This window comes from Chiloscyllium punctatum, chromosome 10 (assembly GCF_047496795.1).
Source record: "Chiloscyllium punctatum isolate Juve2018m chromosome 10, sChiPun1.3, whole genome shotgun sequence".
NCBI lineage: Eukaryota > Metazoa > Chordata > Chondrichthyes > Orectolobiformes > Hemiscylliidae > Chiloscyllium > Chiloscyllium punctatum.
Window position 1 is genome coordinate 9,544,037 of NC_092748.1, and position 14,637 is coordinate 9,558,673.

A 14,637-nucleotide genomic window follows, 5' to 3' on the forward strand; every position below is an offset into this window, starting at 1 on the left:
TGTTGCTGGGAGGGAGGACAATGCTGCCCGATCTTTTGCATGGGTACAGTCCAGCTGGTCGTGGACAACTGCACCTTGGGATTCTTCTGGGCTCGCTCAAGAAAAGGGGGCCGGGCAGGGGCTAGCCCCCTCGGAGACGAGGAGGACTCACGATACTGGGAACGTGGCCTCACTGCCGCCTCATTGCATTCGATCGCTCCCATGCTACTTAAACAAACAAACAAAACAAAACGAGCACTCACAAACATTTTCACACACCCCTGTGAGATTGAGAGTGGAGGTGGGGTGCGGCGGGGGGTGGGAGGGTGGGGGGAGAAGCAGGGATATCCCTATCCCTCCTGCTGCCCTGGCCCCCTCGCGCTCTGTGTCTCGTTCTCAGGCCCTCGAGCAGGCAGGGTGAGAGCATCCTCCCGTCCCATTCATCTCAGCCACTGAACCGTTGTTGGTCTCACCCTCCTTCTGCGGGCCTCGGGCCTTCAGCTCCCGCTGGTGCCTGGCTAAGACATACAGTCCTCTCCCCAGGTAGATACTGGCCAACAGCGAGAAGTGGCCAATGTAGAAATAGAACTGGAGAGGTGGGAAGGGGAGGTGAGGGACAGAAAGAGAGAGAAAACAAAAATTAGAATCAGCTACCTGATAGAAAAGGCAAGATGAATTTGACTCGATAGGAGTGACCCGAAATGATAGGAAATTAGCCCTGGCTAGAATACAGACAGTCACAGTACTGTACTAGTGGAAAAAAAAATCAGACAGGATCCCTCTGAAAACCATGAATGGAATTTCCAGAGCATCACATAATTGAAAACAGTAAACCCTAAATTATTTCCTGCTGGGTCCTCCAGTCCTATTTCGTAAGGGCAATCCCAGCGCCTGTTAGACACAAGGACTTGGCCATTCTGCTACGCCATCCCATTCCACCCTCCCCACTGCCATCCTCACCCCCTCCTCCCACTCACAGCTGTAACAGAACAGCCAAGGGGTTTCCCCCCCAGGGGAGGGGAGTTAAAACTACAGGGTATAGGGTCAAGGGGAGAGGAGAAAGACTTTTTTTTGAGAAAAAAAAAAGGAGTTGAGGGGCAACTTTTTCACGCAGAGGGTGGTACGTGTATGGTACGAGCTGCCAGAGGAAGTGGTGGAGGCTGGTACAATTACAACATTTAAAAGGCATCTGGATGGGTATATGAATAGGAAGGGTTTGGAGGGATATGGGCCAAGTGCTGGCAAATGGGACTAGATTAGGTTAGGGTGTCTGGTCAGCATGGATGAGCTGGATTAAAGGGTCTTGTTTTTGCACTGTACGACTCTATGATGATATCTACAGCTCAGAGGCAGGTTGTCAACGCTGCCCTGTACACACATGTGGGTACCCCTCAGCCCATGAGGCAGAAGATTGAGAGTTCACATCCCACTCCAGATTATAAATTTCAGATTTAAGCGCAGCACTGAGCCTGTCCAAGGGACTGGCTTTCGAATGAAACATTCAGAAAGCAAGGGTGCAAGGCTTCCCTGGTGAGAGACAACAACAGATTTGAAGAGCAGCAGACAGTTCCTTTGTATGCCAGTATGGAGTGTACAAACTGGCTCCCACTTTTTCCACATATTACATATACTTCGGAAAGATACTTCAAGTGGGCTGGAAAGCACTTTGAGGCATCCTGGGGTCGTAAAAGGCACTATAAAAGTGCAACTCTGACGCTGCTCTCTGACCTTAGGAAACCAGTTGAGCAAAAGACGGTAGCTACTACTGAAACATCACCAGCAAGGGTCTGCTTTGGGTAACACAGTCAGACAATCCTGCATTGTACACTGCCAGGCAAACTCTGCTCTCAACTCAATGATGATTAACCATATTGAGAAAAAAACTAGAGAAAAAAAATTTTTCACTATGTTGCAAAAACAAAACCCACAAAACAAGACGGTTTTACCAAACAGCTGTCCTTAATGTGCTGTTTATCAGTAAAGTGGGCTCGGAGCAGATCACTGGTTGGAAAACAGAGAGCTGTAATCCTGCTCTTTGGCAGCTTATTTGAACACAAGTGGGTTTGGCATTTCTTCAAGCACTATTTCCTGCCTCCATGAAGAGGCTGCAGTGCGGTTGTTATAATGAATATCAGAATTATCTAATGTCCTGTGTGTTCAAGACCGCACTGAACCACAGGTACCTGGGATTAAGGCAGCTTCCTGTGAGCTTTAAGTGTACATACAAACGCAGCTATTATAACAAGGAGGTTGACTGGTTTCCTGTGTTGTCGAGAAAACAATATTTAAAAATAACAACGCAATTTGTTGCTACAATTTAGCTCTTTCCCTTCAGTCTCACCCTGCGCAGTACCCTTAAATATACAGGGGGCACAATGAGCCAAAAGCCTTCTTCAACAAAACTTTTTCAAAAGTGATGATGAACTTTCCATCAATTCTGACAGGATGCAATTTTTTTTTAAAAAGCAAGCAGCCTTTTCAAAATGATTAAACATTTGATGGTTTCGATAAGGAGAAACTATTTCTTTACAATGAGGTGGGTAGGTCCAGAACCTTAAAATTTAAGCCACTTGGCGTAACGTCAAGGAGCATTTGGAATCTGGACCCTGAAAGCTTGGGAGTTTGGAAGTTTTGTTTTGCTGGACAAGGATGTTAAAAAGAAATCGGAAACAAAAGGTGGGTAAGGGAGTGATTTTAACTCTTTCACAGGATATGGGCGTTCGCTGCCTAGGACAGCATTTATTACCCATCCACGATTGCCCTAGAGAGGGTGACGGTGAGCCACCTTCTTGAACCACTGACACCCACAATGTCATGAGGAAGGGTTTAGACTCAGGGACACTGAAGGAATGGTGATATCTTTCCAAGTCAGGATGGTGACTGGCTTTAGGGGAACTTAGAGGTGGTGGTGGTCCCATCTAACTGCTGCCCTTGACCCTCTAGGTGGTGCGAGGTTGCAGGATGGGAAAATACTGCCAAGGGAGTGAATCACTGCGGTTCATCTTGTAAATGGCACACACCGAGCATCGGTTAAGGCAGTGAATGCTGAAGGTGGTATTAATCAATTGGGCTGCCTTGTTCTGGATGGTGTCAAGCTTGTTGAATGTTGTTGGAGCTGCACTCAAAATCCAGGCAAGTGGGGAGTATTCCATCATATTCCTGCCTTGGGGCTCGTAGACGGGCTTTGGGGAGTCAGGAAGTGAGTAACTCGTTGCCGTGCCCGGATCTCTGAATTGCTGTTGTAGCCACTGTGTTTATGAGGTGAGTCCAGTTGAGTTTCTAGTCAACGGTCACCCCCAGAATGTTGATAGTCGGGGATTTAGTGATGTCAACATCATTGACTATCAAGAGGCAATGGTTAGATGGTCTCTTATTGGAGTTAAGATACAACCATGACTTAATTCAATGGGAAAACAGGCCCAAGCTTAGACTGAGAGATGTCCAGCATGAAGCCTTGGGTACACCATTCTAAGCATGGGTGGACTGCACCAATATCTGATGTAGACTTATCACAGGTGTTGGGTGGGTGGGAGTGGAGTTGAGCATGTGGGAGTGGGAGGGTGGGTGTGACAGGATCTCCGCCCCGCAGCCCATTTCACAGACACACCCCTCTCCCACCTCAAAATAATTCATTCAGTTCCAGCTCCTGACACACACGGACCTCCATTGTGCTGGTGCCAATTCATTGAAAGAGCTGCCCGATTAGTCCCAGTGACCTCCTCTTCCCACATATTACTTACATCCTTTTCCCCTTGGAGGTATTAACCATTCCTATTCAATCTGCTCCCATCACCATAACTCACTGCGTACAAACATATTCTCACTCTTTTTGGGTTTCCGACGATATTCTCTGACCTGTGTCGCTGCGTCCTGCCAGTGGAAAGAAATAGTTTCTCCTGGCTTTACAGCCTGAAACTGGATTTTGAATGCCTCATTTTAAACTCCCCTCAAATTTTTGGTGGCACAGTGGCTCATTGTCTCACAGTGCCAGGGATCCAGGTTTGATTCCAGCCTCGGGCAACTGTCCGTGTGGAGTTTGCACATTCCCCATGTCTGCGTGGGTTACCTCTGGGTGCTCCGGTTTCCTCCCACAGTCCAAAGATGCGCAGGTTAGGTGGATTGGCCACGCTAAATTACCAATGGTGTCCAAGCTAAGTGGATTGGCTATGGGATATATGGGGTAATGGGATAGGGAGGGATGCTCTTCAGAGGGTCAGTGTGGACTCAAATGGGCTGAATGGTCTCTATGATCCTCTGTTCTAAGGAACACAAATCCATCTTCCACAGACTCTTGGCATCACTGGAGGTCCCTCATGTTAGATACCATTCTTATAATTCTCTTCTGTCCCACCTCCACAGACCTGGACTTTAGACTTAGAGAAGATAAAGCCCATATCTGAGTCTGTTCCCTGGGGTTAGTCTCCTGTGGAACAGTCACAGAAGCTGCAGCTGGAGAGCTGACACCCCCACGTCAAATATGGCCGACCTCGAGACTCCCCTGCTCCTCCCCTCCACCTGCCCTGGGCACTCGGGAAGGATTTTCAGGCCGAGCGTGCTGTTTGGCCACATTAGCAACACATTGTCTGTGGTCGGCCAGTCTCGGAGTAGCACTCTAACTGGGTGCTCCCTCAAGGGCTCATCCAGAAGGCCCTGACACCTTCTGGACAGTGCGCAGAAACTGGACCCAGCTGAGGTACAACACTCAACGTATAAATGCTTTGAAATAATGTCTTTGCTGTGCACACTGTGCATCTGCGTAGGATGATATCTTCTGCACTGATACAAAAAGAGAGAGAGAGAGAGAGAGAGAGACACAGACAGACAGCAATCATGACCATCCTGATAGGGTCATGTGATTGGCTTTCAGCTGCAACGTTTGAGCTCAGGCAAACAAATGAAGGATTTATTCATTTTACTGGTCGTCATCGAGACACTGGTCCACATGAACGCTCTCCGTGGAGCCGGCGTTTCCCCACGTGATCAATTCCACAAGGATCCAAACAAGCGCTGGCCTGGGGTAACATTCTCCCAATTGCTCTGTCACCCCCGCGTCCACCTGCTGTCCAACGCAGGAGATCCAGAGAATGACCGAGGGCTGGATCTAGCTGAGCTTTTTTGGCTGCATCCAGGGTGAACAGCTCACGAACATCCACAGCCTGGTCTCCTGCACTCACCCTTCCCCACTGCACACATCACTCCAGCCCGGTTGGGTTCACCTGGTACTCCACTCCCCCCTCCTCCTCTTCCACCCCCCCTCCCCTCCCCTCCCCTCCCCAACCCTGGTAAAACTGTGGGATCTTGACATTTATCAAATGTCCAAAGTTCATGCCCTCTCTCTCACGGTGGGTCTCATCGGGGGAGGGGGAAACCCCTCATCAGGAAGGAGTGGCCCACTGAGTGCCACACTTCCTGTCCCTGCCACCTCCCATCCACATCAGCCTGGGGGTCCCCAGTCCACAGCCTCCAGCAGCTGTTGTCATGGCAACAGTCGGAGTCTCCCTAGTGATGCTGAGAGATAAAGTTTAACCTCCGATAGGCTGGCAGCTCTTGGTGGAGTGAATTCTCGGCCGCTCACTGTGTGACAGATCTCTCCCCACTTGCCTGGATGGACGCAGCTCCAACAACACAAGAAGCTTAACGCTACCCAGAACAAAGCCGCCCTTCGAACGATTGGCTCCACACACACGCACATTCCACTCCCTCCCCTACTGACCAACCCTCAGTAGTAGTTGTGTGTACTATTACAAGATCACTGCGGAGACCCTCAAACAGCACCGTCCAAACCAACGACCGCTTCTACCTAGAAGGACAAGGGCAGCAGCTACATGGGAACATCATCCCCGGCAAGTTCCCCTCCAGGCCACTCAACAATCCTGACTTGAAAATATATCGCCATTCCTACACTGTCGCTGGGTCAAAATCCTGGAATTCCCTCCCCATAGGGCATTATGGGTCAACCTACAGCAAGGGGACTGCAGCGGTTCAGGAAGGTAGCTCAAGGGCAACTAGGGACGGGCAATAAATCTCACAAATGAATAAAAAGATATCGCCGTTTTATAGGCTTAGGGTGGAGAGGCTGCAGGATGCTGGGACAGAACATGCACCGAATGCAGAAAATTGGGACGCAATGAGTTAAGTTGGAGGTAGACCTGGGAGGTCAGCCATATTGACCTTTGAAGAGGTAACAGGAAATATGCATAGGATAGTTAGCTAAACACTTGGGACCTTGGGCTACAGAAACAGAGTCTCATGTGCAAAAACCAGGGAAGTTATGCTACATCTTTACCAAGCTCTGGTTAGTAATACATCCAGTTCTGGTCATCGCAGCTCAGGGACGATGTGAGGGTCTGCCAGAGCAGGGAGACAGGATTGACCAGGATGGTTCCAGGGACAAGGGATTTTAGACACAAGGTTAGGCTGGGGGCAGGAGGGCTGCCGAGAGGACATATGTCAGATGTGGACAAGAGTATTGCAGGGTAAGGATCAGGATAAGGTTGTTTAAAAAAAAAACACAGGCTCCGTTGAGAGAAGGTATGAGGATTGGAGGGCATGGATCCAAGGTCTTGAGACAGATATGCAGTGGCCAAGGGCAGTGGGGGAGAGGGTTTCTGACTATCAGCTTTCGTCAAAATGGCTTTGAGGACCATGATTCTCTGAGTTCCACTGCGCATAGACTGGAAAACACAGGGCCCTCACTCACTAAAGAAAAACACACACACACACAGACAAAAAAGGGAAGGAGAGACTCAGAGAAACAGAGACAGAGACTGACACACAGTGACAGAGACAATAAAAGAGACTCATACACAGTGACAGAGACACACACACACGATGCCGGGGATGATGTTCCCAGTGACTGCTCTTGGCTTGGCTGCTCCCTATTCCCAAGGCAAAGGGCATAAAATGTTTATTTACACTTTACTCAAATCTCTTCCCCTCCCAGCTCACTGCCAAAACCTCAGAGCAGAAACAGAGTGAGAGAGAGAACGTTCACACATTTAAATATAGAGTGCACTTAATGACCTCCTCACAGCCAGCTAGGTGAGGTTTAGCCATTGATGGAGCACGGGAAACAGGGCAGCTAACGGTGTGCACAGCAAGAGCCCACAACAAGTTCAATATTGCACAGGCTGTATAACGGGTGTCTCATTGGTGGTTGCTGGAGAGGCAGAAACTGACTCGAGGACATTCGTGTGAACAGTCCATGACCCTGCTCCTTGTTCCCAGCTCCTCTCACCCACCGCCCCTGGGGTATGATGGTCTAGCTGTGCGGGTTGACCAACACACTAGACAGGGATGTCTTTATGGAATAATGCTACACAAGGGGGTACTATTTAGCCCCCTGATACAGCCTGGCAGTCTTTGCCCCACAACCCAATGAATTTTCTCCTTCAAATACATACTCTTGCCTCTTTCAAAATTTAATCGTCAAATCCACATTTGCCACCTTGTCAGGATGTCTGTTCCAAATCAGAACAGCTCGCTGGGTCAGAAACACAAAGAAAACTTACCTGCCTTCTAGTGCTTTAGCCAGTTATTTCAAATCCACATCCTCACGCTGCCTTTTTCACTCCCCCCGCCACCCCTACTATGGGTGAAGATTCCTCTTCATTTACCCCATCAAAACTCTTCAGAATTCTGAGTGCCACAGAATTAACCCTAACCTCTCCAGGCTCTAAAACAGAACTCGCCGCCTCATCGTCAGCCCCACATCCTGTACACTCACCAAGGCCTCGACATCCTTCACAATGCAGGATGCCTGGATGTGGACACAGTACTACAACAAGCCGTTTCTAAAGTGCCCCTCCCCCCACCCCCCCAAGAGTTGGGTCATCCTGGCCTGATCTGCTATAGAGGACAGACTGACAGCCCTTTGCATGCCGTACACACCTGGTTGTTCACATGCAGTCCTAGGCCCCGTTTGTCAGCGATGATCAGCGTGATGATGGTTTTCAAGATGGTGGCCAAAAACGTGTTGATACCAAACACCAGTGCACAGAGCTCCTTAGATAACGACGTGGCGATCTGAAAACTAAACGACAGCGCACACTAAGTCAGGACAGAGGCCTTCACAGCAACTGAACTCCTCACACAGTCACCACAAAGTCTGATTGGTACCTTATCAGGGTGTGGGGGATTACCACACAGCGGACTGGACACCTGACCACCGTCGCCACATCCCGCTGCTCACACTGGCTCCTCCGACCCCTGCACCATTTCAGCAAAGCCCTACATGAGCTCCAACCCATCTTTCAATTCCACACTTTCCAGACTCCCAAGTTCAACAGCTGACTCGGAGCACAGCCCCCTGGGTCCATTCTCCCCAGACACCATCCGCTGCTCATTGGCCATTTCCATTTCGGCCTTCTCTTGACCCATCTGCCATTGCTGTCCTCTTTCGTTACTGTCTCCTCTCACCCTGCAACAGTACCTCTTCTATAGGTGAACCTTCTCTGACTTCCACTAGGGGAGTTGGTTAAGTCCTGAGAGGGCATAGCTGCGAGACTGCGTCTGCGGCAAATGGTGAGGGAACCAACAAGAGGGAAGAACAAAAGGACATAAGATATAGGACCAGAATTAGGCCATTTGGCCCGTCGAGTCAGCTTTGTTATTTGATCATGGCATATTTCTCAATCTCACTCTTCTGCCTACTCTCCATATCCCTCGATTCCCTTACTAATTAAGAATTCATGTATATCTGCCTTAAGTATAATGCCTTGGTTTCCTCACCAGTCTACCAGTTATAAATGCACTGATCTTGACAGTATTGGACAGGGTGACCAACTTGTGGAGACAAAGACCCACCTTCGAATCACCTCCATTGTGTTGTGTGGCACGAGCACCGTGCAAAAGGGGACAGAATTCAAATAGGTCTAGCAACTCAACACTCGACATCCACGAGGTGAGGTGGGCCATCGACAGCAGCAGAACTCTACTCAAAACACAACCTGTAAAAGGTCATCCGGTGTTGCTTAACCCCTTGGACTCTTCACCTCAGGTAAGAAACACCCTAACCCCACAATCCCGGCCTTCTTAATCTAATATTATAGTGTGTCCCCCAACCCACTCTCCCCAGAGAAGCTCATATCTACAGGTCGTTCTGCTACAACGCACACGTCATTAAGATAAATTCACTATAACACGACTGACGACCTGGAGACGCTGTTTCTAAAGCAGGAACTTTTCGGCTCCATTCGTTTAAGAACAGTCAGTTCTGCTATTACCTGATTTTCTTATAACACAGGATTACATGAGACTGGAACTATCTCAGTAAAGCAGAACTGACGGTATTTTAGACAGGCCAGTTCTGTCGGGATTTACAAAATGGAAGGCCAGGCCAATAGTTCATGAGGGAAGCTTTCGCTTCAGAACATAACAGCTAGGAGCAGGAGTAGGCCATTTGGCCCTTCGAGGTAAAAACAATGACTGCAGATGCTAGAAACCAGATTCTGTATTAGTGATGCTGGAAGAGCACAGCAGTTCAGGCAGCATCCAACGAGCAGCGAAATCGACGTTTCGGGCAAAAGCCCTTCATCAGGAATAAAGGCAGAGAGCCTGAAGCGTGGAGAGATAAGCTAGAGGAGGGTGGGGGTGGGGAGAAAGTAGCATAGAGTACAATGGGTGAGTGGGGGAGGGGATGAAGGTGATAGGTCAAGGAGGAGAGGGTGGAGTGGATAGGTGGAAAAGGAGATAGGCAGGTAGGACAAGTCCGGACAAGTCAAGGAGACAGTGCTGAGCTGGAAGTTTGGAACTAGGATGAGGTGGGGGAAGGGGAAATGAGGAAGCTGTTGAAGTCCACATTGATGCCCTGGGGTTGAAGTGTTCCGAGACGGAAGATGAGGCGTTCTTCCTCCAGGCGTCTGGTGGCGAGGGAGGGGCGGTGAAGGAGGCCCAGGACCTCCATGTCCTCGGCAGAGTGGGCGGGGGAGTTGAAATGTTGGGCCATGGGACGGTGTGGTTGATTGGTGCGGGTGTCCCGGAGATGTTCCCTAAAGCGCTCTGCTAGGAGGTGCCCAGTCTCCCCAATGTAGAGGAGACCGCATCGGGAGAACGGATACAATAAATGATGTGATAAATGATATTAGTTTTGGCCCTTCGAGCCTACTCTGCCATTCAATAAGATCATGGCTGATCTTTGTGGCCTCAGCTCTACTTACTCACCATATCCCTTAATTTCTTTACTGTTCCAAAAACAAAATCTACTTTAGTTTTAAAAACGTTTACTGAAGTAGCCTCAACCGCTTCACTGGGCAGGGAATTCCACAGATTCACAACCTTCAGGGTAAAGAAGGTCCTTCTCAATTCTGTCCTAAATCTGCTCCCCCTAAATCTTGAGGCTATGGCCTCTTGTCCTAACTTCATCTGCCAGTGGAAACATCCTCCCTACTTCTATTCCATCTATTCCCTTCGTAATTTTATATGCTTCTATAAGATACCCCCTTATTCTCCTAAATTCCAATGAAGATAATTCCAGTCTACTTTAGTGGCGTTATAAAAGTACTGTTCCAGATTGTAAAGGGGCTTTGCTCCAACAAAGAGAGATAAAGGAGAGAAATTGCTCCCATTGACAAAATGAGGAAGAAGGATTGAAAACAAAAAAAAACCCACAAAAGGAAGAAAGCAGAGGGGAGTGTTTAAAAATCAAAACATGTGTCATTACGATTTGGAATGAGCTACCTGGAGGGTTGCTGGAACCTGGAATAATTAATTAATTTCCAAACAGACATTACCACTTGGTAATCCAGAAACTGTACTCAGTCACATCCGGGCTGACCAGGTATCCTGAACCAACCTGGTCACATTTGCCAGCATGTTCTGCTGGTGAGAAGAGACAGCCATTTCGCAATGTCCAGAGCCGGTGCTGAAATGGCTAAATTTCAAAAGTTCTCAATAATTTATACTGAAGGGTTAACACAGGGCTGATGGGCTCAGGACACCAGTGAGGCATGGCCACAGAGAAAGCAATAGGGTCTGTACGCAGACAGCCACACTCACACGCCCTTGAAGCTGGGGGGTCATGTTGAGGTCATCAGAGCAGCTTGGAAAATGGCTCATTTACACTTGCTCAATAGCAACATGCATTCATGGCGTTTAGGGATACGGGGGAAAAGAGGCAGGAGATTGGCATCGGGGAATAGAGCTGGTGCAGCTATGAGGCGCTGAACGGTCCCCTTCCAGGCTGTAACAATTCTCTGATTGATAAACATCCTGTACACACTGACAGAATACCTACAGGAGACTGGGGAGTCCATACCTTCCCAGTTCAGCAATGTTCACAAAGGAACCGGACACGGTGAGGCACATCTGCGTGTTGAGGCCAGATGGGACTTGAACTCAGGCCGTTGGGCCCAGAAACAGGCACATGACTGCTGTACCACAAGGGCCCTTCCAATAAGGCAACAGGATAACAGCCTTAAGAGGAGGGACATTCGAGGGAGTGAGCTCACAGGGACGAATGGTCAAATAACTTATGAAGTTCTAACACAGGGTAAACATAGGAAGGATGATCCCGATGACCAGAACCAGAGGGACACAGCCCAAGGATATGAAATAGGTCATTCAGGACTGAGAGGAGGAGAAATTTCTTCACCCAGAGAGTGGTGACCCTGTGGAAATGTCCGCCATAGAAAGTGGTTGAGGCCAAAATGCTAGATGCTTTCAAGAAGGAGTTAGATATCGTCTTCAGGGATAAAAGGATCAAAGGTTACGCTGAGACAAATAAAAGCAGTAACATAGTATTGAGTTGGACAGTCAGCTATTGAATGGTGAGGCAGGTTCAAAAGGGCTGAATAGCCTAATCCTTTTCCTATGTGCCTTCTTTGGCACATAACTGTAGATATTTCCTTTCTAATCCTTCCTTGCTTGGTTCCACAGTTCTGAGCCTGCCCTGCTGCCTCCCCCTCTGCCCCAGTAACCCAGTCTTTCCACCCAGCAGTTCCATCCTTCTGTTTTTTTTTAAAAAACTGGTTATGTTACTGCCCATTCGGAGACGCCATTGAACCACTGACGCCATTGACTTCTGCCCTGGCAGACGATGCACTGTGGGTAAATACTCACATCGCTATGGGAACCAGGAGTTGGTGGCTGCTCCGGAACAGGACAAAGCCCACGTAGCAGACCCAGATGTTGGTGGTGGAGTTCATCAGGAAGAGGAGCCCGGCCTGCAGCGCCGTGATGACAAAAATCACCAGCTCCGCCCACAACGACCACCGCAACTTGACGTGCCCAGCTGAGAAAGACGCAATGGCACCTGCCAACGAGATAAAAGGAAGCCCAACTGAAGAGGTGAGGGACTGCACGAGGACAGAACGCAATACTAAAGTGCAGCGATGCAGCAGAACCCGAGTAAAACTCAACAGATTCACTTTCCTAAATTAGAAGCTAATTAGGTCATTCGGTCTTGACCCTGCTCCATCACGACTGATCCTCTATTTCGACACCATATCCTTCCTTCCTCTCCGCACCCCTTGATGCCTTTTGACTATAATGTTTAACTTGTGTCTAAGATGGCACTGTTGAAAGCTTTTCACTATCCGCCTGTACTTGGATACACGTGACAATAAAGTCTAAATTTTTTTTAAAACTACATCTTTCTTGAATACAGTCAGTTGATCTCTGCGGGCCTTCTGTGGTAGAGAATTCCACGGGTTCACTGCCCTTTGAGTGCAGACATGTTTCCTCATCTCAGTCCAAAATGGTGTCTACCCTATCTCTCCAGAGACTGTGCCCCCTGGTTCCACACTCCTCAACATTCCATCTTTTCAAGCCCTTTTCTCTGGGGAGTGATACTGCCTTCTTGAGCTGCTGATGTGTTTTGGGGTGTATGAACACCCATTAGGGAAGGAGTTCCAGTACAGTGACCCAGCCACAACAAAAGGAACAGAGGTATACTTCCAAGTCAGGAATGTCAAGTGGTTCAGTGGGAATCTTGCGGTGGGTGGTCTTCCCTTGGACCTGCTGCCCATGCCCTTCTAGACAGGACTGATTGGGGCATTCTGAGGAGCCAGGGTGAGCTGAAGGACAGCTTGCAGTTGGTTCTGGTGTGGACCATCTTCTGTGCCCCTTAAAAGATGGCCACTGGTCAATCCAATCAAGGAGTTCACAACATCATTACCCAGAAAGTGTTGGGAATGTGGAACTTGCCCAAGTGTGGGGCGGCTGAGCCAAATAAAAGACCAACTTTCATTTCTATAGCACCTTGCACGACCTCAAAGGGTTTTCCGCCCACAAAATACTTTGGAGGTGTGGCCACTTTCTGATGTGGCAGATGATTGCTGGTCTTTACAGGGTGGGGGGGGGGGGGTTTCTGCCAAAGGATCATGAGCAGAAGGTCTGTTTTTTGTTACATTGCTAGAGGGATAAATATTGACCAGGACATGGCTTAAAAACGTATCCAAAAAATAGCACCTCTGACAGTGCAGCACTCACTCGGTTGTGGGATCCCAAGGCAGGACAAAGTGAGGAGTGGAACTGGAACCCAAACTCTTGTGGCTCAGAGGGGAGTACGGTACTAACCAAGGGACAGAGGGATGGAAGTACAACATATATAGGAAGCACATCACACAACTAACGTTTTAAATCTAAGAATAAACAGAAAAGGCTTGGAATACTCAACTGGTCATGATTGTACTTGTGGAGGGACGGGAGAGCGAGAGAGAGAACTCGAGACAGACAGAGCGAGAGAGACAGACAGACAGAGAACGTGAGACAGAGAGCTCGAGACAGAGAGAGAGCGCGAGAGAGAGAGACAGAACGAGAGAGAGAGAGAGAGAGAGCGAGCGAGAGACAGACAGAGAGAGAGTGAGAGGGGGAGAGAGTGAGAGAGAGAGAGAGAGAGAGAGATAGACAGACAGACAGACAGACATAGCGAGAGAGAGCATGAGACAGACAGAGCAAGAGCGAGGGAGACAGAGAAGAGAGAGTGCAAGACAGACAGAGTGAGAGACAAAGAGCGTGAGACAAACCAGAGAGAAAGAGAGAGAGAGAAAGAAAAAGAGAGAAAGAGAGAGAGAGAGAGAGAGAGAGAAAGAAAGAGAGACAAAGAAAAAGAGAAAAAGAGAGAGAAGAGAGAGAGAGAGAGAGAAAAAGAGAAAAAGAGAGAGAGAAAAAGAAAAAGAGAAAAAGAGAGAGAGAAAGAGAAAAAGAGAAAAAGAGAGAGAGAGAGAGAAAAGAGAGAAAAAGAGAGAGAGAAAAAGAAAAAGAGAAAAAGAGAGAGAAGAGAGAGAGAGGAGAGCACGAGAGCGCGCGCGCGAGAGAGAGAGGGAGAGCACGAGAGAGCGCGCGCGCGAGAGAGAGAGAGCGAGCGAGCAATGGAGAACGCGCGCGAGAGAGAGAGCGCGCGCGCGAGATGGCGCGAATGAGAGCGCGCCAGACAGAGAGTGACGACGTTTCAGGTCTGTGACCTTCCCTCAGAAACCGGGAGATGATCGGGATTCAATAAGTTCGAGCAAGGGCTGGGAGAGAGAGAGAAGGACAAAAACAGAGTCTGTGATATAGACAGCAGAGAGAGAGAACAGCAAATAACTTCATCCTCCAGGCTGAAAAGAAATAGGGCAAGAAGTAAAAAAACTGAAGTAGTGAAATGTACGCCTAAAGTTGGTGTTTTGCTGACTGAAAGCAAAAAAAAACCCAAAACAAGTGAGTTTAGGGGGGGGGGGG

The 14,637-nt window shown here is 48.7% G+C and overlaps 1 protein-coding gene across 1 annotated transcript in view; it reads right to left on the reverse strand.

The window, feature by feature from the left end:
- Window positions 1-298: 298 nt before the first annotated feature.
- Window positions 299-14,637, reverse strand: part of slc19a1 (solute carrier family 19 member 1) — a 43,637-nt gene continuing 29,298 nt past the window's right edge. Inside the window, exons 4-6 of the mRNA XM_072578490.1 lie at window positions 12,037-12,229; window positions 7,870-8,011; window positions 299-567 (exon numbers count right to left, since the gene is read on the reverse strand). Of these exons, the coding sequence (XP_072434591.1) occupies window positions 376-567; window positions 7,870-8,011; window positions 12,037-12,229 (527 nt within the window). The 3' untranslated portion in view covers window positions 299-375. The remainder of the gene's footprint in view (window positions 568-7,869; window positions 8,012-12,036; window positions 12,230-14,637) is intronic.